General features: G+C 35.5%; 1 protein-coding gene and 1 long non-coding RNA gene across 3 annotated transcripts; both read right to left on the bottom strand.

The window, feature by feature from the left end:
- Positions 1–737: 737 nt before the first annotated feature.
- Positions 738–26,360, bottom strand: ak7a (adenylate kinase 7a). 2 transcript variants are annotated; one of them, XM_073855674.1, is made up of 18 exons: positions 26,143–26,360; positions 25,904–26,059; positions 25,385–25,493; positions 24,472–24,566; positions 23,765–23,875; positions 23,153–23,236; positions 22,956–23,044; positions 22,557–22,647; positions 21,536–21,613; positions 21,308–21,457; positions 6,424–6,556; positions 5,967–6,068; positions 4,657–4,785; positions 4,501–4,566; positions 4,026–4,223; positions 3,688–3,908; positions 922–1,080; positions 738–835 (listed from the first exon to the last, which is right to left on the bottom strand). In XM_073855674.1, the coding sequence occupies exons 1-18, from the start codon at positions 26,212–26,214 to the stop codon at positions 800–802; spliced, it is 2,079 nt and encodes a 692-aa protein (XP_073711775.1). In that variant the 5' UTR covers positions 26,215–26,360; the 3' UTR covers positions 738–799. The 2 variants fall into 2 exon arrangements, with proteins under 2 accessions (XP_073711775.1, XP_073711776.1); XM_073855675.1 differs by lacking the exons at positions 25,904–26,059; positions 26,143–26,360 and adding an exon at positions 25,714–25,743.
- Positions 8,730–20,741, bottom strand: LOC129428078 (uncharacterized). The gene is made up of 5 exons (XR_012358557.1): positions 20,243–20,741; positions 11,844–11,898; positions 11,240–11,390; positions 10,927–11,085; positions 8,730–9,589 (listed from the first exon to the last, which is right to left on the bottom strand). It is a non-coding gene; the product is annotated as an uncharacterized lncRNA (long non-coding RNA).
- Positions 26,361–26,989: the final 629 nt, after the last annotated feature.

The raw sequence follows: 26,989 nt of genomic DNA, 5'->3' as shown, positions 1-26,989 counted from the left end.
AGTAAAACCATGGTAATCACAAAATAACCATAGTTTTAACCAACCATAGTTAAATATGATTGCTTGATTACTAATAGTAATCTGACGAAGCATTCTGGGAAACTTTTTGCTATCATAAGATATACGTCACCACTGGAAAAATAAGACAATTGCCCCTTCTGTTTCATGGCGACTTTAAAGTGTAAATGTGACCCACCACAAAACCAGTCATAAGGGTTAATTTTTTGGAAACTGAGATGTATGCATCATCTGAATAACTAAGCTTTCCATCGATTGTTAGGATAGGACAATATTTGACCAAGATACAACTAAAAACTAGAATCTGAGGTTGCAAAACAAATCCAAAATATTGAGAAAATCGCCTTTAAAGTTGTCCAAATGAAGATGAAAATACGTTTTCTATAAAGGTACAGTAGGAAATTTATAAAATATCCTCATGGAACATAATTTTAACTTAATATCCTAATGATATTTGCCATTAAATAAAGATAATTTTGACTGTAAATGTATTGTTGGCTATTGTTACAAATATACCCATGCAACATTGACTGGTTTTGTGGTCCAAGGTCACAATATGACATCAGCCGCTGAATTTCATATTCTGCAACTGTACATCATTTTAACCTATTGCTCTTATTATTTTTTATTTAGGTAGGTATAAACATTTATTTTAATCTAACAGGCTTTTTTTCTTTTTATGCATTTCAAGTATAAAACAATTAGGCAGTACAAAAAGACAAGGAAACAAAAACTTTTATTAAGTTTCCTACATATAATTTTATTTCAAAAGCATAGTAAGCTAATCCTCTGAGTTATTCCTGAAGAGATATTCAGCCTGAAACAGAAAAAGCACATGACAACAGATAATCCAGATCATTTAGTAAAACAAAACGCAAGATATGAATATAAGACAAGTGTTACCAAAAACTCCACAGGGTCATCAGGCTTGACTTTACAGCAGTCTAACAGTCCTTGTGTGACAGTGGGCATGACATATTTCATGAGGTAGTGCCTCATGGGAACAGATCGTGCCTCCAACATCTCGCGTTCCTGCTTCTTCACCTCAGTGACGTTCCTGTTCTACACATACACGACAACAACGCATATGATGGATGCATTGAACTTTATAATTGCTCTGTAGTAGCAGTGGTTGTCAAGTATTGTAGTACATGTTACAAAAGACATCATCATTCTTTATTTCAATTTACTATTAGACTTATGGATAACCTTTAGTTATAGCCTCTGGTAGGGGTAGTGGATCAGCCTTTATTGACTGCATGATCCAGAATGAACACAAAGCTGGAAGTTCCTCTTAATGTGGAAATGTCTATCCGATTGGCTCAGGTCCACAGGTTTTTATAATTAATCTGCTTGCAAATTCATTCACAAGGTACCAGCTTAATACATTGAGTAGCCTACTATATCTGCCAAATCTTTGGAAGATTGTTTATGGCACTTTAATACCAAGCAAACTAGATATTCATGAACTAAAATGTATATTCTGCTTTGTGTGCCCTGTACTTATTGCTTTCAGATTCTTACATTATAACACACAATGACAACCAGACCATTTCATTTTAGTCAGTGTTCTAGTTAAAGGAATAGTTCACTCCAAAATGAAAATTAGCTCATATTTTACTCATCATCAAGCCATCCTATATATAAAAGCCATCCAGTATAAATGACTTCAATCTTTTAGCTAAACACAGTTGAAGTTATATTAAATAATTTCAGCTTTATAATGGCATTGGATAGATATTACACATTAATATTTGAGTTACTTTTAATTAATTCGATTAAAAATATGTACTGAATTAAACTAAACATAGTCACATTATGCACTCTATGCGTACACGCCTGTGTGGGAACAGAGTCAGAAACTGAGATGGCGGGCTAAAGCTCGACATTTTTGTGATGAAAATTATGCAATTTTTGAATGCAGAACTTTTCAGTCCTAAAAACACCTGCAAGGCCTGAAAGAGATCAAGCCTCAGCCAAGAAAAAGTCAAGTAAAAGTAACTAAAAAGTAATGTAAGCATTACTTTCCATGAAGTAATGCAATTAGATACTATTTTTGGAAGTAACTTAAAGGATTAGTCCATTTTCTTAAAAGAAAAATCCAGATAATTTACTCACCACCATGTCATCCAAAATGTTGATGTCTTTCTTTGTTCAGTCCAGAAGAAATTATGTTTTTTGAAGAAAACATTGCAGAATTTTTCTAATTTTGATGGACTTTGGTGGAGCCCAACATTTAATACTTAACTCAACACGTGGCAGTTTTTTTCAACGGAGTTTCAAAGGAATATAAGCAATCCCAAACAAGGCATAAGGGTCTTGTCTAGCGAAACGATTGTCATTTTTGATGATAAAAAAAACAAATATACACTTTTAAACCACAACTTCTCGTCGTGTAGATCCGGTCGTGATGCGCCAGCTGACCCCACTACGTCACCGCAATACGTCATGACGTCAAGAGGTCACAGAGGACGAACGCATAACTCCGCCCCAGTGTTTACAAGTGTGTTAGAAGAGGACCGTTCCTACGTTGTTGAATGTCTTTGTGGCAGTTTATTGTTTAAAATGGTCCGCAAATGTGCGTTTTATATATGTAACACGTGACCTCCCTACGTCACTACGCATTTACGTTAGGTCGCGCTGGACCTGACCTTGACGAAAAGTTGTGGTTTATAAGTATATATTTTTCATTTTTCCTGTCAAAAATGACAACTGTCTCGCTAGACAAGACCCTTATGCCTTGTTTGGGATTGTTTATAGTCCTTTGAAACTCTGTTGAAAAAAACTGTTAAGTGTTGAGTTAAGTATTAAATGTTGGGCTCTATTAAAGTCCATTAAAATTAGAAAAATTCTGCAATGTTTTCTTCAAAAAACATAATTTCTTCTTGACTGAACAAAGAAAGACATCAACATTATGGATGACATGGTGGTAAGTAAATTATCTGGATTTTTCTTTTAAGAAAATGGAATATTCCTTTAATATTGTAATGCATTACTTTTAAAAGTAACTTTCCCCAACACTGTTCACGAGAGAGTTGAGGTTAGGCAGAAGGCTGACCTCTGACCCAACATTACAAAACCCATCGCTTCACCTCAAAGGACATTTATAAACTATAGGGGTTAGTTTTTGATGGATGGATGGATGGATGGATATATGTGGTTTTAGAGCTTTAAAAACGGGGCACTATCCAATGCCATTATAAAGCTGACCCAGCAAGCAATTTTGGCTAAAAAAAGGCCAAATTTGGTCAGTCTTGAAAGTCTAATAGCCATATACAGTAGCTCAAAAATAGACTATGCGTATTTGCTTAGAACATGTAAATAAAATGAAAGCAAACACCTTAAACACCTGTTGACTTTTTTACATGATGGAATATAGTACGTCTCCAAGTTATTTAGGCAAAAACGGCATGTAACCAAATTCAAGGTTATTTAGCGTAGAAGTGGGTTACTCATAGCTGGACATTATTGGGTCTACAGCTATAGCTGTCATTTCACTGTCTCGGTTTTTACTTGCTGGGAAATAGCCAGGATATTATTTATTATAACTCTGACTGTGTTTGACTGAAAGAAGAAAGTCATAAACACCTAGAATGACTTGAGGGTAAGTAAAATATGGGCTAATTTTTCATTTTGGGGTGAGCTATTCCTTTAAATGACACAACTTACCCATTCCTCCAAAAGAGCAGTCTTTTTGGCATTGTCATCTTTCTCCGCAAGTTCCTTCTCAGCTTGCTCCTGTTTGAGCTGCTGGTAAGACATCTCCTCCTTCCTCTTCCTCTCTTCCTCCTTTTCCTCTGGAGTCAGATTGTAGCTCAATGGCCGTCCCACTGACTTAATTATCTTCTCCACCACAAGCACATTCTCAGAGTCATCAACACAGTCGATCACTAAAAAAACAGCGACAAATACTATAATAAACAACACTGCTTCCTAACAGTCCACAGTTTAATGTGGCATTATCTTAACTGATCACATAAATAAATGTATTGTTTTCTGTCCCTAACCGATGTGTTCAGGGTGAATTTCGAGCTCATCGAAATAGTCGAGCACAGACTCGTCTTCTTTAAAAGCCTCTCTGAATTGTGCAAGGCTCTCAGTAAACTCATCTTCAGTGTAGTGCTTCTCCTCTGCCACGGTCTGTGGAAGATTTCGAACACGCTCCTTAAGAAACTCATCTGTGGCGTCAAGTGAAAAAATGAACTCTGTTGGGGAACAGGGCAAAGGTTGGTAATGTCTTCACGAAACAGCGTTCACAACCCATTTTACTTTTACTCTTTGTGATGTAAGTTAAGCAGGATACTCAATAAGCAAGATGCAGAATGGGACTTTACTGCATTAGATATCTCAATGGTGCATCTTTAAAATTGTGACTAACATATCCAATTTAAATTGGACACATTTGACCAATACCAACTAAACTATGCATGTCTATGCTCAAGATAAAATTAAACAAGTGACATGTCTGCTTACGTGACTAACCTGGAATCAACACCTCACTATAATTGGGTATTGCTAAGCTGGTATCTTCTGCCTCTATGTTTTCATCTGTAAAACGTTTAAAGAAAACAAGTTACAGCTAATAAAAAAATTGTATTTCCATTGTGTTTTATGTAGTTTAAGAGGGATTTGGTTGACCATAGAAAAGATCTTGAGCTTTTTTATAGGTGTCTGGGTAGCCATCCAGAACAAATCCTTTATTTCTGCAAGGCATTGAGTTTAGCTTCTCTCTTATGATATTTATCACATGTTGCTCATCTAATTGGCCTGTAAGAAAACATGACACAAATTCTGAATAAACACTTGTGGTATTCAATTTATTACACATTATTTGTGCTCTCTTATATCTGCATACACTAACATTTTTTAAACAGTATAGTCAAGGGGTGTCAAACATCCGACACGGCACACAAAGGTGTCCAATCCGGCCCGCATGATGATTTATACAGTTTATTAAATATTACATACATATTTTAAAATTCCTTTCAGGTGGGACGCGGCAGTCACGAGTGTCTAGTTCATTTTTAATAGGAAAGCGGCAAAACACGGAGCGTAGATCCAAAATTAATTTGCGGCATGTGCAGAGAAAAAGGGCAGCAGCACAGCGATTCTGCCGATTGTTGTGTACTGTGTATAAAAATGCTCATGAATCAGTTTTTGCCTGACAAATATATTCCAAAAAAAAGTTAATGATTTATGAATGATTTTGGCATTACTTGGCAATACAGAGAGGATAAGGTATACACTGCAAAAAAATGGCTTCTTTACTTAGTATTTTTTTCTTGTTTTCAGTAGAAATATCTAAATATTCTTAAATTAAGATGCTTTTTCTTGATAAGCAAAACGACCCAAGAAAATAAGTCTATAGTTTTTAGACCAAACATTATCAAATTTAAGTGATTTTGTGCTTAAAACAAGCAATAAAATCTGCCAATGGGGTAAGCAAAAAATCTTGAACATTTTTCATAAACACTAAATTCCAAATAAAATCAAGAAAAAATTGCTTACCCCAGTGGCAGATTTTTTTGCTTGTTGTATGCACAAAATCACTTAAATTTGATATTTCTGGTCTAAAAACTAAACTTATTTTCTTGGGTCGTTTTGCTCATCAAGAAAAAGCATCTTAATTTAAGAATTTTAAGATATTTTTACTGAAAACAAGACAAAAATACTAAGTAAATAATTTTTTGCAGTGTAAGCATAGACCAGTGGGTTTTTTCCAGTTGTAAATTTGTGTAAATTTTTTCTGTGTATTTGTGTGTATATTTTTATTGTACAGTATGAGTGTGTTAATGTTCCTGAGAAATTTAGTGTTCACAAAGCCGTGTTTAAAAAAATTATCCGGCCCTCACATGGTGACGTTATTTACTATCCAGCCCTATAAAACGAGTTTGACACCCCTGGTATAGACAAAACATGCTGTAAATCCAGGTTCATTCAAAGCATACCGTCATTGTGAAGCATGTTGTTCTGGAGAGTTTCAAGTTGTTCTTGAGCGCCATTGAGCATTTCCTCATTCTCACTAGTTTTCTCATTTTCTTTAAGCAGTTGCTCCTAAATACATATGGTTATATTGAATACACACACACATGCCCAGTTTATTTACCCTTAATGTTGTTCATTTTGTTTTACAGAGTGATTGTTTTATTCCATAAGACCTCAATATATCATCAGAAGATGCATGAAATCATTTTGTGTATAATGCATGTATCTGCATTTCCAACTCTGAATTTACTTTTTGTAATTATTTAACTACGTTTTAAGCTGAAACTTCACAGACACATTTTGGGCACACCTGAGACTTATATTACATCTTGTGCCTATTAAAACAGTAAGGTTTGGCTGTACTGTACAATTACTTTTCAAAGTCACAAAATATAGTATCTGCTACAGGTATATGCAGTTCCTCCAGCTTTCTGATTTTCTCATTGATGGCTTCCTTTACAGTAATATGTTGAAGTTTGTAATATTTGCACAGTTTTGCTGCAATTGAGCTTTTTCCAACAGCAGGAGGCCCAAGAAGACAGATCTTTTTTGGCTAAATGCAAAACAAGAATAAAATGCTAAACATAAGAAACCTGAAAACAAGTTGTCTAAAACTACATACTTAAAAAAATTCTGATGACTGTAAGACACTATGGGCCAGATTTACTAACATGGCAAATAAGGGTCAAAGCGCAATTCCAAAAAAATACAGAGTGGTAAAATCTACGAGTTATTTACTAAAAAAGCACAAATTTAATAACACAGACACAACAGCTGATTTATATAATGACCAATGCAATCTACTAGGACAGCGCAAATTAGTTCATGTCGTAAATAAGCAGAGCTGATGAGGTGCTGGTGATCTACTAACACCTAATGCGCTTGAATTCAGCACCACAGACATTGCAGCGGAAAATTTGAGGTTTGTAATCCCAGCTAAGCCCAACGAAACATTAGTACACTGAATAGAACCGGAGGACAAAAAAATGACAGTTTACAAGAAGTTTTGAAAAGTCTGGTATTGTGTGACTTTGCCTAGGGACTCCTATGTTATTTAATTCAGCAAATAAAAAATGGCTTGGCATATTTTTGAATAATATGTTTCTCTGGCATTCCAAAAAAACTTTTACATGTTAAAACAATCCTCTGCCATGTATCACGCGCTCTCTGCTCTCTGTGATGCCTCTTTTTTAACAATAATTGCAGCCATTTCAAGCGCAAAGTAATTTAAGACATGCCTTTTTCGGCATTAAATAATGGCGCAAATACCAGTCATAACACGCACAAACATTAGTAAATCGTTTGCGTAAATCATTTAAAGGCAGGATAGTGTCTCTCACAACTGTTTTAAACACAGCTAATTAATTCCATTCGGGAATAAACAAATGATTGGCTTGCGCGACTATCACTCTCTCTCGCAACCATGGCACCACCCCTGTTGCTACAGGATCTGCCCAGACATGCGCACGCCTGATTGATTTGAACGTGCACAAGGCACTCTAGGAAGAGCAAAAGTAAGGCAGAGAAAGCGCATTCAGAACTCACAGTACCTGCATATGCAGTCAGCAAAGGCAAACAAGGAATAAACGAAGAAATCAAACGAGAGTAAATATCGCGTAGCTTTTCCTCGAGTCGACGATGCGGTAGCGGTATTGTCTTCGGTGTGTAGTCCTCATCAGAGTCAACAATGCTTTCATCACGGAAACTCTTCCATGCAAAACACTGTATATGTTATTAATCTTCCACGAAATTCACCTTCATCACAGTGTAACTGATGGTAATGAAAAAACTTGTATCAATGCAATCTGTTTTTAACTTTGTCTTATAAATATAACAAGCTCGTTTATTACCGAATCAAACAAAATATATTTTAAACTTTACCAGTATCGATATGCTTGCTTAATAGTGAGTACTAAAAGCCATCCTATTTGTTTATATTAATAGTGATAAAGTTAGGTGGATTATTACATGTGATTCTGACATGATGTTACTACATGCACTGCGCTCCTTCCTCTCCACTCGTCTCAGGTAAATGCTTCTACCAGCAGAGCGGTCAGCGTTCATGTGTTTTGGGGGCGTGGCTTTAGAAGAAACCCAGAAGGGAGGGGGTGGAGTGAATGGAAATAATTAGCTGTGTTTAAAACAGTCGTGAGAGGTCTACAGACACTCGATTTGTATACTCTCTTTTTCAGAGTACTTATGTATTGGTACACTGTAAGAAATTTCCCCGTTAATTTACGGTAAAATACTGGCAGCTGTGGTTCCAGCCATTTACTGTTATTTTACAGTTTTCCCACTGTTTTTTCATTTTACAGTTGTGCTGTTATTTAACAGTTTTCCACCGTTTTCCATTTTACAGTTTTGCTCTGTTATTTTACAGTTTTCCCACCGTTTTCCATTTTACAGTTGTGCTGTTATTTTACAGTTTTTCCACCGTTTTCCATTTTACAGTTGTGCTGTAATTTTACAGTAAAGTACTGGCAGCAATGGTTCCAGCCATATACTGTTATTTTACAGTGTTGCCTCCGTTTTCCATTTTACAGTTGTGCCGTAATTTTACAGTGAAGTACTGGCAGCAATGGTTCCAGCAATTTCTTATAATTATACACACTCATTACTGTTTGTTTTCTTACATTTTTAAGTTGTGAAACATAACACAAGTTAGTTAATATTTACTCTACTGTCTGATATCCTAACATCTAATAAAAAAAGAGAAATGACTGACATAGTGCTCCATTTTCCATTTATTAATACAACTGTTATTACAATCTTTAAACAATCTTTTAGCACTGTAAACATTTACAAGTATGTTTAACAATAAATGCACTGTCACAGAGAAAAGGTGCCATTAAAAAGCAACCACAGAGTAAAGTAAGACCACATCACAAAAATAAAGTGCAATTGAAGGAGCTACGGAGTAACAGTTACAGTGAATTTAAGAGTATGTTAACTCTTTCCCCGCCAGTGTTTAAAAAAAGTTGACAGCCAGTGCCAGCGTTTTTAATGATTTTTACAAAAGTTAAATGCCTTTAAGAAAACATTCTTCTTTAACTGTATAAACCTTCAATATATCAAATCGAATCAAATAAAATAACAAACCCCTCTGCTTTCAAACAACAATAAAAAAAATTCATCCTACCTTAATTAGTTCTTTTTTACCACCTCTCAAACATGTGTAGGTTTCTTCAAAAAGACCATATTTTGAGCAAAAAGCTGAGATAATGGCGATTTTGTGAAAGACTTCTGACAGAAATCCGGAGCAATAATCAAAACGTTTGAATTGTTTGACCTGAGGGGTTGCTTCCAGGTTGTATAAGTTGGGTAAGAGCGCTATAATAGCGGAAATACGGATGGCTATAAAAACTTGTCAATGGCGGGAAAGAGTTAAAAACAGAAATCACAGAAAAAAGTGCAACTCAAGGAGCTAAAAACAAACTTACAACAAGAAAAAACTGCCAGCACGGCACAACATTTTTTAAAAACCAGGCATGAAATGAAGAACACATTAATCAGACTAATTGTTGGAAAAAAATTTAAGTGTCTTACTCCAGCTTCTGATTGCTCTGGCCTGAGAGGAAATCCAGGTCTGTAGATAGAAAACATTTTTTTTAAATGTTAGTAACAAAATATAGCACATGGCAAAAGCTAGTGCTCATACACTCTGAAAACACTTTTTAATTTATCAGACAAAACACAATCTTAACGGAACTGCAGGTCAAGACCAGAAAGTTCAGCTGTGTGTAAAAGTGATTGGATTTTCTAGTTAGCCAGAAAGGAGTGAACAATTACAGTATGTCACAAAAGTGAGTACACCCCACATATTTAGCAATATTTTAGTATCTTTTCAAAGAGACAATACTACAGAAATGAAATTTGGGTATGTTTCTGAGTTTTAGTGCTTCTTGCATAGAACTATAGATTTATTGTCCTCTGAACATAACTTGACATACAGCCATTAATGTCAAAATAACTGGCAACAAGTCAGTGAGTACACCCTAAGTGATAATAGATGTATATGGTTTAATCATGCAAAGCCACATGTCCTATTCATAATTCATGTTTTCATCTGCTTGTAAGGACAATGCATGTCTATCTTGTATTAGAGCTGTTCAAATTTGATGCTTTGCGTAGAATTCTCTCATACTGACCAATGGATGTTGACCATAGCACCTCATGGTAAACAACTCTGATGATTTGAGAATTAGAATTGTTGCTGTCCATAAAGATGGCCTAGGTAGGCTATAAGAAGGTCAGTAACAACCTGAAACTGAGTTCCAGTACAGTGGCTAGGGTCATACAGATGTCTTCCAAGACTGTTTCCACTCGGAACAGGACATGCAAGGGTCAATCAAAGAAGTTGAGTCCTTGTGCTATGCGTCATTTGCAGAAACTGGCTTCAAAAACAGATGCACAAGTGCTGCCGACAAGAGCATCAAAAAACGCTCTGGTTGCCCTGCCAATAACGCTATAGAAAAAAAGTAGTGGCCACTCTGACGCCCGAATGCACTCTGGAATACGTTTCCACCTTTAGGTTGGATGTCATCAAACCATGTCATAGCTCATTACCATAATGTAAAGGGTGTACTCACTTTTGTTGCCAGCTATTTTGACAATAAGGGCTGCATGTTAAGGTATTTTCCCAGGACAGTAAATATATACTGCTATACAAGGAGCACGTTGACTACTTTAAAAAATATATTTACTACTATAAAGTATGTATAATTTATTTCTATTAAATTGCCCCTTGAGAAGACATGCTAAAATATTTGCTGAAATGTGAGGGGTGTATTCACTTTTGTGACATACTATATGTGTATAATTAAGAGTTAACATAGACTCTTACCACTGAATTTGAAAGTAGATTAGAGGTGGTAACTCTTTCAGCAAGCATGTAAGTGGTGGGGGGTAATTAAGTTTAGTTACCTAGACAAAATCCCATTCGAAACGGATGAGGTTCTTTAGGATGGATGCAACTTCTGGGTTGACAGTAGCAGTCTTCTTATTCACATTCTTTCCAGTCTTCTTAACGACCTTGACTTTGCTGGTCTTCGAGCCTTTTTCAGGATTTATCCGACAAATTGTCTAAGGGTATTAATAAATATATTTATATAAAAAAAACACTTACACAGTCGACCCTTTTTAATTTAATTAATGCATTAAATATATAGTTGCTGAAATTAGGGAGTAATAAAAGAGAAAGCAATTTACAGGTTACAGAAGAAGAAAAATAAAATACCTCTAAATAAAATCCAATGTGCCACATGCCTCTGGATACTGAAGATTTAAGACGTAGTACATTGCGAATAGTAGAAATCTTGCAGTCCGAAATCTTGGGTATACGGCCTCACAAATCACACGACCCTCAAGGATAATCATCTCTGACCTCCCTGAAAATATATATTTAAAAAATCTGTAATAAAATAAATAAATAAATAGTTCTCAGGGTGTATTTTTTCCAGTTATGCTTAGATAATGGTCTATGACTTTTCTGTTATCAGAACACATACATTTTCATGAGTAAATTGGAACTTTGCACATGTCCAACCTAAGTAAGCGAAGCCAATAGTCAAAATAACATGTAAATGAAGCATTACAATAATCCACACGATTCCAGTTTATTAGTGAATGTTTTCTGTGGTGAAATCTACATGTTTGTAAGAAGCTATTTCATCATTAAGATTTCTCTGTTCTTCGTGCATTACAATACACAGAATAGACACAGGCCAAGCACTACTTGCATCACAATTTGTGTCTGTGTACTTACATGTGTCTCACAAATGCACAGATAGAACTGCTTAAGTCAATACAAAGTTTGCAAGAAAACATGTCGTTAAACTTACCTAATATAGCGTTGTTTACTGTCTCAGAAATACAAGTACATCGATTGAATGATTCCTGTACAAGATAAAAATAAAACAATTTATTTATTTCGGGTTATTAACTTTTTGGAGAAGACTTGAAAATGCTTGACCTGTATGGGGTTCCGGATGTGTCAAAATAATGTCGTCTGCTTTATACAATACATTTGTATATGTCCATTGAAATTGTCTGTATATGTCGTCTGTTTACGGACGTCGTCCTCCCTGTCGTCTGAATATGTCGTCTGAATATGTCGTCCTCCGTGTCGCCTGTATATGTCGTCTGAATATGTCGTTCTCCATGTCGTTTGTATATGTCGTTCTCCCTGTCGTCTGTATATGTCGTTCTCCCTGTCGTCTGTATATGTCGTTCTCCCTGTCGTCTGTATATGTCGTTCTCACCTGTCCAATGCTCGTGTTAATGTCGCCCTGTTCAGCTTTGCCTTTAATGAAGTGTCTATTCAAGATATTATTGGCAAACACGATTTACACAACTTTTGGCAAACACGATTTACACAACTCCGCCCATTATAATTTTTTATTTATGAGTAAAAAAATGTAAATTTCAAATGCCATAATAAGTCTTACACTGTAAAAAATAAATCAGGAGCAGGGCGCACAAATATTGGGCAAATGTTATAATAATTAAAGGGTAACAAGCAGGGGTCATTCCTATGAGGTTTCATACATTTAAAGATGGAAAATACCTACCAAGAAAATTGTTATTAAACACAGACAAATAAAGGTTTTGTTTTGATGTATTTACATTTGTGAAAAAAGATTTCAGCTCTATTATTATTGTTTAGTTAAAGACACGCGGGCATATTAACGGCACGTGCAGTAGAGCCTTGTATGGTCCCCTGGAAGTGGATTTTGCCGTGCTCGCTTTCTCACTTGCCCTCTAAAATATCACATCGAAAAGGAAAATATTTTCAATAAAACAAGTGGAAATAGTGTGCCTTTCGAGTGTTTAATAACAATGAAAATGCTTAGCTATACTGGGTAGTGTAACGGAGGGCTTTTGCACTTCCAGAATGCAGCATAAATTTAATAAATTTAATAAACATATTCATTTAAACTTATTATTGCATCCTATTAATGTAAAAAAGCTGAGGTGAAAATAGTAGGCTAGCTGCCAGTATAAGTAGCATCTAATTACGCTTTTTGCAAATAACTACTTTTGCTGAACACTATAAAGCGCTATTATCACCTGAAAATAGTGTATTGCTAAGAAAATTCTGTTATTGTCACTTAAGTGTTAATATAATACATCTGTAAATAGAATATACATAGAATAGATTATCTGTCCGATAACGCTCCGCCAGCAATGTTTTCCAATAAATCCTTTAACATGCATCTCGCTTTAACTCCTTGCATTTGGCATAATAGTCAAAAGCAAAATTACGTTTTTATACACATGGTGTATGTCTGTATTTAAATAAAGTCAGCTGATTATTTATTTTTACAGCAATTCAGCATCTTTTTTCGATTAATAAAATATTTTTCTGATCACAATTTGCCTTGATTAAGCACAATTTTCTCTTTACTAAATTGATGACATTATAGCAGAATTCTTTGTTATATTTAATACAAACACATTACTCACACGTTGAATTTATTTATGACATTTTTTATTAAAACAAAAGCTTAACGTATTACATTAACAACGAACAAGTTAGTAAGTGATAAAGTCGTATTGTGTAATTTTTTACACAACCTTTCAATTCACTGGGTAGCAAGTTACATTTACATTCTAAAAACAATGTTACACATGAGAAAAACGCATGCAGAAAAGGGTCATCACTTACGTTATGGGCTTATTCATACTGTACAAGTTTGATAAGAAAACACCAAAAAGCGTACAAATGACACGCAGTGTGATTATCGTGCAATAGATACGCCAAATTCCGATTTTGCGTGCATATGATACGCCAGTCCTTCCCATTCACTTATATGGCGAATCGTTTCGTGACGTTTTATTTATTGTTTTCTCATTTGTGTTCTGTTTTTTTACCATTTTCGCTTGGGTTTAGGGTTAGAACAACTTTTTGTTATATAAAAATGACATCCTAACCCAAAACCCAACTCTAACCCCAACTCCAAGCGACCATGGCTTAAATATAGATAAAAACATAGAGAAACCTGTATATTAAATAACCTGCTTAAATAAATGTGAAATCTAACCCTAAACCCAAGCGAAAATGGTTTAAAAAACAGAAAACAAATGAGAAACAATAAATAAAACGTCACGAAACGATTCGCCATATAAGTGAATGGGAAGGACTGGCGTATCATATGCACGCAAAATCGGAATTTGGCGTATCTATTGCACGATAATCACACTGCGTGTCATTTGTACGCATCTTGGTGAGAACGGGTAACTATACATGTATCGGTTCATAGAGCAAGATACAAGTCTGGTGTGGTTTAGGCAGAAGTTGAAAAGGCTGTATAGGTTGCAACAGTATCCCATATGTTTACAACGGCACTGGTTTGTCCTCGCGATAGAGCATTCCTGAAAGACATTACATTTCATTCAAACTTCAAGAAAAATGATACGGAACGTCATACTGGAATTTTTATGAACAATCTCGGTTCAGACTCTTCGGTGCCTTAATTGGACAAATAATAAAAAGTCCTGTCACTGGTTTAAACATTGAATTTAAACATCATTTGTCTGTTTGAAGAAGTACACATATCTGTCGAAATTATAGAACCGATTACCTTGCATTTGTCACTCCTGCAAAGTTTTTTCAAGCGCTCAACCAAAACCAGTTCGCAAGGAACAACCTAAAGTGGCGGCCCCGAAAAACATAAAAATTAGCCCAGCAGACTCCACGTGACCCCACACGCAGTTCTTTATGAAGTCCTGGATTTATTAACTGTGGGAGATCTATCTATCTATCTATCTATCTATCTATCTATCTATCTATCTAGCTATATAAAGAGTTTGGTTCCACAACAATATTTTTTGCGCCGTTTTTATTTTTTTATTATTTTGATTATGCATTCCAATTACTATCATTCAAATTGCATTTGGTTTGTTTTGACTTAAGCCTTCATATCTAAAAAATACAGCCAAGTAGCAAAATGAAACACAATACTACTAAAAAAAATTTTTGACAACAGTTGTCTCGTTTTGGAAACGAACTCTTCGTATATAAAATACAAACTTATTTTTATAATTAATAAGTCACAGTACATATTCGTCCGTTTTCCCGAACAGGCCATACTAAAATGCTTTAATTTTAAAACACCTTGCTTTGACATATTTTAACAATATGGTTAAAGGATTTAGTGGAAAACATTGCTGGCGGAGCGTTCGGACAGATAATCTATTCTATGTATATTCTATTTACAGATGTATTATATTAACACTTAAGTGACAATAACAGAATTTCCTTAGCAATACACTATTTTCAGGTGATACCGTAATAGCGCTTTATAGTGTTCAGCAAAAGTAGTTATTTGCAAAAAGCGTAATTAGATGCTACACTTTGTACTGGCAGCTAGCCTACTATTTTCACCTCAGCTTTTTTACATCAATAGGATGCAATAATAAAAATGAGTTTAAATGAATATGTTTATTAAAGTTATTAAATTGATGCTGCATTCTGGAAGTGCAAAAGACCTCCGTTACACTACCCAGTATAGCTAAGCATTTTCATTGTTATTAAACACTCGAAAGGCAATCTATTTCCACTTGTTTTATTGAAAATATTTTCCTTTTCGATGTGATATTTTAGAGGGCAAGTGAGAAAGCGAGCACGGCAAAATCCACTTCCAGGGGACCATACAAGGCAATTAAGGCACCGAAGAGTCTGAACCGAGATTGTTCATAAAAATTCCAGTATGACGTTCCGTATCATTTTTCTTGAAGTTTGAATGAAATGTAATGTCTTTCAGGAATGCTCTATCGCGAGGACAAACCAGTGCCGTTGTAAACATATGGGATACTGTTGCAACCTATACAGCCTTTTCAACTTCTGCCTAAACCACACCAGACTTGTATCTTGCTCTATGAACCGATACATGTATTGTTTTCCTACCCGTTCTCACCAGGATGCGTGCAGGTGACGCGCAGTGTGATTGTCGTGCAATAGATGCGCCAAATTCCGATTTTGCGTGCATATGATGCGCCGGTCCTTCCCATTCACTTGTATGGCGGGTCGTTTCGTGACGTTTTATTTATTGTTTCTCATTTGTTTTCTGTTTTTTAAACCATTTTCGCTTGGGTTTAGGGTTAGATTTCACATTTATTTAAGCAGGTTATTTAATATACAGGTTTCTCTATGTTTTTATCTATATTTAAGCCATGGTCGCTTGGAGTTGGGGTTAGAGTTGGGTTTTGGGTTAGGATGTCATTTTTATATAACAAAAAGTTGTTCTAACCCTAAACCCAAGCGAAAATGGTAAAAAAACAGAACACAAATGAGAAAACAATAAATAAAACGTCACGAAACGATTCGCCATATAAGTGAATGGGAAGGACTGGCGTATCATATGCACGCAAAATCGGAATTTGGCGTATCTATTGCACGATAATCACACTGCGTGTCATTTGTACGCTTTTTGGTGTTTTCTTATCAAACTTGTACAGTATGAATAAGCCCATAACGTAAGTGATGACCCTTTTCTGCATGCGTTTTTCTCATGTGTAACATTGTTTTTAGAATGTAAATGTAACTTGCTACCCAGTGAATTGAAAGGTTGTGTAAAAAATTACACAATACGACTTTATCACTTACTAACTTGTTCGTTGTTAATGTAATACGTTAAGCTTTTGTTTTAATAAAAAATGTCATAAATAAATTCAACGTGTGAGTAATGTGTTTGTATTAAATATAACAAAGAATTCTGCTATAATGTCATCAATTTAGTAAAGAGAAAATTGTGCTTAATCAAGGCAAATTGTGATCAGAAAAATATTTTATTAATCGAAAAAGATGCTGAATTGCTGTAAAAATAAATAATCAGCTGACTTTATTTAAATACAGACATACACCATGTGTATAAAAACGTAATTTTGCTTTTGACTATTATGCCAAATGCAAGGAGTTAAAGCGAGATGCATGTTAAAGGATTTATTGGAAAACATTGCTGGCGGAGCGTTATCGGACAGATAATCTATTCTATGTATATTCTATTTACAGATGTATTATATTAACACTTAAGTGACAATCAGGGGCGGACTTACCCATTAGGCAAAGGTCAGCAGTTGCCTTGGGCCCCGCCTTACCAAGGGGCCCCAAAACGCAGGGGTGTACTTGGTGAGCTGCCACTTTTTGCCCCTGCTTATCATCAAGATTCCCAGAAAACTATCATAATTTTGTTTAATTAACAGTTCTATTTAAACATCTTTTGTGTTTTTCAGTATATTCCCATAAAAGGTTTGAACGTTATTATTTCATCTGCACGAATGCGCCACCCATTATAGTTTAGAGTGGATCATTCCATGCACTACCGGATACTGTATGCGCGCGTAGCTCAAATCAACAAAGCGAGCAGAGCTGCAGGCAGCAGCGAGTGAGTTTGATACATTAAAAGAGCGAAGCTGCAAGGAAATAAACGTAGTGAAATAAAGAGTGAAGAGTGAAACGTAGCTACACCAATGGAGCAGAAAAGATGATTCACACAAAAATGTTGCAAAAGTCTCCGCTTTTCTCCACACAAACACTGCCACGGTCTGTGCTGCTCTCAGCAACCTCTTTTCCGTCAGACACAGCTCTCTCTCGGCCACGGACACTGATGGTGTGCCGGTGAGTATGCTCCGCAAATAATACAGGATCTACAGTTTATATAATATTAGCGTGTAATCTCAGGTACAGTAGCCTTTAGGTAAGCTTTAGTCCGCCGAAATGTCTGCCCAGCACCACTAAAGATTGTAATTTATCCCCAATCTGCACACAAATTCGTGAGCGCTTTAGTCTCATTTAAATCTCATATGAAAACGGTAACGTTAGCATGCTTCGGCTTTGCCCGGCCTGTATATCACTAGCGAACATCAAAGTACAAGATGTGTACATAGATGACATCTGTATAGTTCAATAATATAAAAACTGTTTACATAATGTAATGCAGAAGCAATACATGACGCTTTACCATCCATATAGAAAGTCAAATGTCACCCCTTGTTTATCTTATTTCGAGTTCTTAACACCTATGATTGCATTATTTTAAAACCATATTATGTCCCTTACGAAAATTAACCATGGTTTTACTACAGTTAAGACCAAAAAACCACGGTTACTGTAGTAAAACCATGGTAACCACAAAATAACCATGGTTTTGACAACCATGGTTTTCAAAAACCATAGTTAAACCATGGTTAGTGTAGTAAAACCATGGTTTTGCTCATAGTAATCAATTTGCCAAAAAACATGGTTACTACACTTTTACCACAATAAAACCCTTGTTAATTTTTGTAAGGGGGTTCTTCTCATCATATTATGTTCATTTGTATTTTATCAAAGTATTTTAATTTAAAATATATTGTGGATGTAATGTGGCATTAAATGAAAATGTATTAAATAAATTAAGTACACAAAGTAAAATAAAAAGTACATAATTGTTATACACATCTTTTTACCATGTAGTACTGCGGTTAGTATAAAATCCAATCATATTATCAAACAGTATTAATCTCAACCTCATTGGGGGCTGAAACTTATGTAACCTAGAGGAAAAAAGAGATAGCGATGAGAAAGAGAGAAAAATACAGTAAAGGTTGCATAAAGGGTGCATAGTTAGGGCCCCGACACATGGTTCGCCTTGAGCCCCCAAATCACTAAATCCGCCCCTGGTGACAATAACAGAATTTTCTTAGCAATACACTATTTTCAGGTGATAATAGCGCTTTATAGTGTTCAGCAAAAGTAGTTATTTGCAAAAAGCGTAATTAGATGCTACACTTATACTGGCAGCTAGCCTACTATTTTCACCTCAGCTTTTTTACATTAATAGGATGCAATAATAAGTTTAAATGAATATGTTTATTAAATTTATTAAATTTATGCTGCATTCTGGAAGTGCAAAAGCCCTCCGTTACACTACCCAGTATAGCTAAGCATTTTCATTGTTATTAAACACTCGAAAGGCACACTATTTCCACTTGTTTTATTGAAAATATTTTCCTTTTCGATGTGATATTTTAGAGGGCAAGTGAGAAAGCGAGCACGGCAAAATCCACTTCCAGGGGACCATACAAGGCTCTACTGCACGTGCCGTTAATATGCCCGCGTGTCTTTAACTAAACAATAATAATAGAGCTGAAATCTTTTTTCACAAATGTAAATACATCAAAACAAAACCTTTATTTGTCTGTGTTTAATAACAATTTTCTTGGTAGGTATTTTCCATCTTTAAATGTATGAAACCTCATAGGAATGACCCCTGCTTGTTACCCTTTAATTGTATCATTTGCCCAATATTTGTGCGCCATGCTCCTGGTTTATTTTTTACAGTGTAAGACTTATTATGGCATTTGAAATTTACATTTTTTTACTCATAAATAAAAAATTATAATGGGCGGAGTTGTGTAAATCGTGTTTGCCAATAATGGATGCTATCTTGAATAGACACTTCATTAAAGGCAAAGCTGAACAGGGCGACATTAACACGAGCATTGGACAGGTGGGAGAACGACATATACAGACGACAGATAGAGAGAACGACATATACAGACGACAGGGAGAACGACATATACAAACGACATGGAGAACGACATATTCAGACGACATATACAGGCGACACGGAGGACGACATATTCAGACGACATATTCAGACGACAGGGAGGACGACGTCCGTAAACAGACGACATATACAGACAATTTCAATGGACATATACAAATGTATTGTATAAAGCAGACGACATTATTTTGACACATCCGGAACCCCATAGACCTGTTGTTGATTGTCAACGTCTCTCTGCAAAACGCGATTCGCGCTAAAAACAGTCAAAAATAACTGCTACTGACTAACGACATCATTGGCTTTTTGAATAAGACTACCAACTAACATAAAAGCCTAACGTTATGTGTAAATCTCAAATCAATCGTATCAAATACGATTAACGTACTTTTGCGTGAATTATATTGCGTGGTGTAAATTTACTTCACATGTGCATCTGGTATTAAAAATCAAACACACAACAGATACACATTAAAGTTACTACTAAAAATGTCGAATTTATATCGCACATTTTAAACCAAGCAAAGTATTTGCTGTAATAATCAAAAGGTTGGAGAAAACTGAGTAACGAATGTTCAGAAATGCCTTCAAAACGCGATTCGCGTCAGGTAGCAGAGTCACAAATACTTCTTAAAAGACATATTACAAATTGGGGGAAGCATAATGAAATAACAACAAAATTACAAACTTACATTGAATCGTGTCCTTTGTAACAACGGAGGAAAAGCAGGAGAAGAGATGAGCTGCGACGTCATCTTGTTTACCGCGCTGTTTTGAAAAAGAGTGATGAGTTAAAAAGCCCCCCTACCCACAACGCAGAACTATACGTCAGCGCCGGCCGAGGCCGGAAGTGGGCGGAGAAGCAGTGTGTGCCTGACTATTTAAATTATTTTCTTAGTTTGAATTTTTTTATTTTATTTATTTGTATTTATTTTGGAGTAGGTACAGCTAGTGTGTTATGCTTTTGCTATTTAAGAGGACAAAAACACTTTATTAAAATTAGTCCTTTTTGTTTTTTCACTCTACTATAGAATTGATCTTTGAGAAAAAGAATTTCTTTGTTTAGTTGTGAAATTGAGTATTAAAAATGTCTTTTAAACAAAATCAAATGTTCAAGCTTTGTTATTATTTAAGATTAATAATAAACAATTTGTATTGTTAATAATTTCTGACACAACAAAACAGATGGATACTAAACTATACATTTAACTTAAAAAAAAATTAACAACTGTCTACCTTTTACATTATTTTACACACACGCACACACACTTGGTTAGTAGTGCCATATCCTGCTTTTTACAGCGCAAGACTGTTTTTTTTAGGCGCCAATGGGTGTACAGTTCAAAGCTGTAAATTTACAGAAAAAAATTATTTTATGGGCCTTTGGCTGTTAATCTACAGTATCAAACTGTTTATTGAAATAACAGTATTTTACTGTTGGAAATTGCCCGTTTTTTAACAGCAATTTTTTACAGTGAAAGACAGTTTAAACCAATTTGTAAAAAAGGATTTTTAGATAATTCCTGCCTATCCTGCCTTTAAATAATCTCAACTTTGTGTCTGAAAGGTAAACTCCTAGAAATGCAATAAGATCAGTCGCAAAAATAACTAGACCACACCTTTCCAGAGCTAATTATCCACTGTGCGTCTTTAGTAAATCCCGACAGTCGTTATTTAACAGCAAAATTTTGGTTTGCCCTGGCGCAAGCTGTTAGTAAATATGGCCCTATATTACTAATGTACACTTGATTGCTCACCAGCAATTGCCTCGTCCTTTTGTATTCCTCCACCACAGTCAATATGTTATCAACTATTCCAGTTTCACATTCCCAACGGAGGTTAAATCGGTCCTTTACGAAAGCAGACTCAGCTCGAAGGTTCACGTTAAGGTAATGCAGGTCAGTTTCCTGAAAAAATATGTTTATCATGTTATAGAAAAATGGCATATGTATACCATAAAAAATCATGTTAGGCTGAAACCATACCGTAATTTCGTTCGTGGCGCAGGCATCCTCTTTAGGGACTTTCTCTATTTTTCCAGTACCCAGGGCAGACGCAATGGCCTAAGGATACAGAAAGCCATTTAAGATATTATGCATGTTCAGTACAAACATGCTTATTTTTAATGGCACATATTATGCAAAATTCACTTCTACAAGGTGTTTAGAAATGAATGTGTGTTGACAACAACCCTAAAATGAGAAAATTCACCCTCTCCTTTTTTAATCCCCATTAAATCAAAACAGTCTCATTAGACATTTATGATTATCTTCCTAATGTGACATCACACAAACAAAGCCCCACCCACAGTCACTGACTGACTGGTTAATTTTACCCAAAAGCTTTTCTAAACGTGTTTGTTAGCACATTGTAGCACTAATGCGGCTAAATATAATATTGTCTCAAGCTGTTTCCAGTTGCAGCTTAAGTTTCTTGTCACTGATGTAGTATTATAAGTTATGTTTTGTATTATTATTATTCTGTGTATGTTGCATATATTTCTAAGCTTGATTAATTTGATATACTGTTGGTTAGTTTAATCTTCATCAATGTGTCATATTTTCTCAAATAAAATCAATAATTTTCTGATTCCATATGTTTTAATAAGTCAGAAACGTCTCTGCTGTGTCCCGCTGACAGGCACGTTTTACACATACAACAGGTGATCCAAACTATGGATCCTCCGAAGGCTAGACCGTCTCATTTCAATTCTCTTTGTAGATTTTGGAACCTGTGACCTTCAAAGACCGAGTGCTCCCCTATAAGGTCGCAGACTTTGAACTGGGACACAGCTTCAGACTGTATTCACAAGAATCAGATCTATTTTAACCAAAAGCGCTTACTGTCTCTTTTGTTAGGGTAGTGATGAGCAGTAGCTTATTTGCATTTAAAGGTACACACATATGAAAAAAGCGCTTTTTTGCTCCCACCCAAATAGGGTATTTTGAGCTGACACACTTCTAGGCACACGTAAGACTTATTTTGAAAAAAATGTAAATTATATACTTCCACAATGTCTTCAAAAGTGTTCTTGGATTCATCCACAGCAATGAAGTAGTACGTTTTCGGTCTGTGATCAATGATATTTTGTACCACCCTATAGAAACAAATAATGACATATAGAAAAATTAAACTTGAAGTTAAATCAATCTGCAACACAATGGGGCGGTTTCCCGGACAGGGATTAGACTAGTCCTAGACTAAAATAAATGTAACATCTGTCCAAACTGAAAACAACTGGCACGGACATATCTTAAAATACCTCAAAATGCACACTAATGTTTGTAGTAAGGTATGTTTGTCTAAACTAGTTATATTTCCTAATTAAACTAAGGCCTAGTCCTGGTTTAAGATAATCCCTGTCCGGGAAACCACCCAATTGTGACATTTACTGTTTTCTCAAACCTTGAAAGGTCGTGGATGTGAATTGTAGGAATAAAATTTGTGCCAGGTCCAAAAACCGGAATGCTGCTACGATTGCCGAGCCAAGCTTCCTAAGGAAAAGTGAACAGGTTAGGTAACAAACCTGTTAATTAAACTGTTAATTGACCTAAATTTATATTAGTAATTACACTACTCTCAAAGTAGAGTTATTTTAGTACTTTGAAGAAGAAGTGAAACACATTCTCGCCCATGCCATACTGCAGCCCCGCTGTTACAACATATGTAGCCAGCTTTGACTTTTTCTGAAAGACAAAACCAGAACGGTATACAACTTACATTAGGGTCTTAAACTGTAGTAAACCAAATTTAAAATCTTACATTGAAAATCCAATTTAAAACTTGATGTAAACAAACAGCTTCTGGTTGTTGTTAATTTGATACAAGCCAAATAAATAAAGCAATAGATGAAAGAATATCTCGAGGGTTTGAGGCATGATGATGACAAAATTGTACTTTTCCTTTGAAACAAAACAACATAAGAAAAAATATAAAGAAATGTTTAACACATTGAGTTAACTAGGTTACCAAATCAACTATAAAAAATGTAAACTCATTTGTATGAAAGGTCAGATTTCCATGCTTATTTTCAAACAGACAAGATGCTCAGAGTACCAAAGTTCATCCAAAAATATTACTATAACTTATGTCGATAATATCATTTGAAATTGGAAAAACTTTGTCCTAAATTAGAATAGGATGCAAAACAGATCTGAGATTTTGTACCCTACTATACACATGAAATCTAGGCCTGGTTCTGAATTGATAGTTACAGTTTTTCCCAGTTTCAACACAAGTTTCTCTATGCTTGTGTGTTCTTTAAAGTTTGGATGTGGTCGTCTTCTCCTGTAGTCATCTTCAGTCAAAGCCAAGTCAGGATCATCCTTAACATAAAATAACAAAACATTTGTATTTTATGGTCTTTGCAATGTATAATACAATCTATACTGTACATAAATGAATCTTAATACACTTACAGTATTTTATACAACAATATACATTTGTATAGACCCCTTCACGGTTCACGTCACAGGCGGTTCCCACTGCGCATGTCGGGGTCAGAAAAGTCATTACAGCAGATTGAGTTGCGTATTATTCGGTATCGTAAAAAATGCCTACTTACGCCGTGGGCTGTAAAAATCGCACCAGGTCTTCCATTAAGTTTTCGCGATTCATGCAGAATCTCAAAAACAAAAAAATACAACATCTGCAGCTGCAAGCAATTAACGTGCAGACTGGGACAATGCAAAGATCAAAGAGGCTTGTGTTTGTAGTGCTCACTTCATTTGAGGTAAGTCTTCATTTTTCAGCCCTGTTAGATTAAATAATAAAGCCTAAATGGTATGAACAGTTTGACCCCATGCTGCGCGCGCACCCGATAGTCATTCAATGTTTACAAACCTTGAAGGGGTCTATTATAAGTTAATTATAATGTATAATATATGAAACATCATTTAAGGCAAGGATCTCAGAAACTTACAGGATCAGCTGGTTTGGTCATTGCCCACGTCATGATTGTTGACAATAGGATGAATATTTTGCGGGTGCCGAAATGTTCGATTTCAGAGTGCAAAGCTACATTAAATGCAGTTAATACAAAAGAGTTAATACAAAAGTCTGATTTATTAGCATTAATAAAAAATAGGGCATACAAAATAAAAGTGTTTTTTGGCATAATATACGACCATGTGCTGTGTGTAATTATTATGTATATATACAAACACATTCATGTATGTATTTAAGAAACATTTACATGTGTATATATATATATTTATTTATATTTTTATATATTCTATATTATATATAAATTTTAAAAAATTATATATAAATAAAAAAATCTGACATGAATATATGTATGTGTGCGTGGTTAAATACACACAATAATTACACACAGTACACACACACATATATTATGCAAAAATAACTTTTCTTTTGCATGCGATTAATTGCTATTAATCTTTTCCCAGCCCTAATAAAAACAAATTAACATAAAGGAATATATTACCCATTAATGATTAATCATCATTTACTGTTGAAATTAGAAAATAAAAGGAGCCTGGGTTTAGCTGGTGTAGCAGGCTGGTTTTGGGGGGGTTTGGCCACTTTTAGCTGGTCAAGCTAGTCTTAGCTGGTTAGGCTGGAAGATCAGCTGACCCACCAGCTTGTCCACGCTGGAAACATGGCCAGCTTGGCTAAGCTGTCTGGCTGGTCTTATCTGATTTAGGATGGAAGTAGTTGGTTTAAGCTGGTCCTCCCAGCCTGGCAAAACTGGTCACGCTGGTCTTCCAGCTTGACCAGCTAAAAGGTGGCCAAACTCTATAAACTATCATTTAAATGTGCCTCACTATATTTAAGATGCAGCCTAATAATTGAGAAATTTAAGAAGCTGTCACCTGAAATGGCCCATGTTGCCTCGTCTATCAGATCGGGGTTTTCAGTGATATTATACACAATAACATCACACTGCATTAGACACTGCAGAAGGTCCTCTCGACTCAGAAACTAGAATGTAACAAAACAAGACACTTCTTAAACACAAACTGCACCCATACAAAAATACTATAGTTACTAATAGGGTACCGGATTAAATAGGACCTGGTGTAGTATGTTCATTCATGAGTGGGCTGCCTCTACTACCATGTGCTGGAGCCAATACTTTATAGCCTTTAGTGGTACCATAATGGGTATCTCCTTTCACAGCAGCCCTGGTAGGTAAACTCACCTGAACTTTCTGCATGTGACATCACTGATACAGGTAAATAGTTTGCCCCAAAACGTTGTCTAATCAGGTAGGTCAGTTATAAAAGATATAAAAATCAGTTATGACATAAAATTTAAGTTACACACTCGTTATTTGTTACGTGTCACGACTGCGCAGTTTTTAATAAAAGTCATGTTATGGATAAACTAACCGAATATTTTTCAGAGGCAAACCGAAGTTCATCTCCATCTTCATGCGCAACAGTTCCAACAATGTTGAAAGTGTCGTTTTTTGAAGACTTTTGTTTAGGTTTCTCCTCATCATCTTCCTCATGCAGCGATTCCCCGACCACACACGAGGACAAGAACTAAACGAACCAACATCAACATTAGCACTTGTGTTATTAACAATTGTTTCAGTCATTGTACCTCTTAGTTTTTTTTTTTTTACCTGAGCGATATATTTGGATGAGTACGAGTCGATGTTGTTGATAAATACTCGTTTAGTGCGCCGAGCGGCCATGTTTGGAGTTTGGTTTGGTTGCTAAGACACGACACACACACACGCACGTTCTTTAAAAGAATATATCCGTTTTATTTATAAAAATCTCAAGATGAACCCTTTTAATATTTGGACATAGTTTTAATTTTGACATATACACCACAGCCAAGTTTGGACGCATTTTAATAGTGGTACAAATGTAACACTGCACAAAAAATGTTGTTTTCATGACAAGTATCTAAAAATTATTAAAACAAGATTTTCATGATGAGCAAAACAAAATAAAAACTAAAAAAAGTATAATTTAAGTGAATTTTTGCTTAAAACAAGCGAAAAAAATCTGCCAATGGGGTAAGAAAAAAATCCTGAATTTAGTGTTAAAGGTGCAGTGTGTAAATATTAGCGGCATCCAGTGGTAAGGTTGTGATTTACAGTCCACTGCTCACCCCCTCGCTTTTGAAAAGCATTAAGAAGCTATGGTAGCCGCCACTGGAAAAACATGTAATTGATGTAGACAACTTAGTAAAAAAAGTTTGTCCCTTAAAGTCGCCATGAAACGGAAGTAGCGATTGCCTTATTTTCCCCGTGGTGACGTATATCCGAATGAAACGGCTTTTGAGATGAATTAAGGCAGGGCTGGATTTGAATTTGTCCATCGAGATCTGATTGGATCGTTTGAAGTTGGGTCGTGTTGCTAATTGCTAATCGCTGCGATCCTCTCCCGGACCCCGCCCACCTGCCATACTTTTGACCGGAAGTGAAGAGAGATCGTTTTGAGGAGGGGAGGAGATTTACA

This window comes from Misgurnus anguillicaudatus, chromosome 18, assembly GCF_027580225.2.
Source record: "Misgurnus anguillicaudatus chromosome 18, ASM2758022v2, whole genome shotgun sequence".
NCBI lineage: Eukaryota > Metazoa > Chordata > Actinopteri > Cypriniformes > Cobitidae > Misgurnus > Misgurnus anguillicaudatus.
Note: the sequence above shows the minus strand (reverse complement) of the source record. Positions and strands in the feature narration are given on the sequence as shown.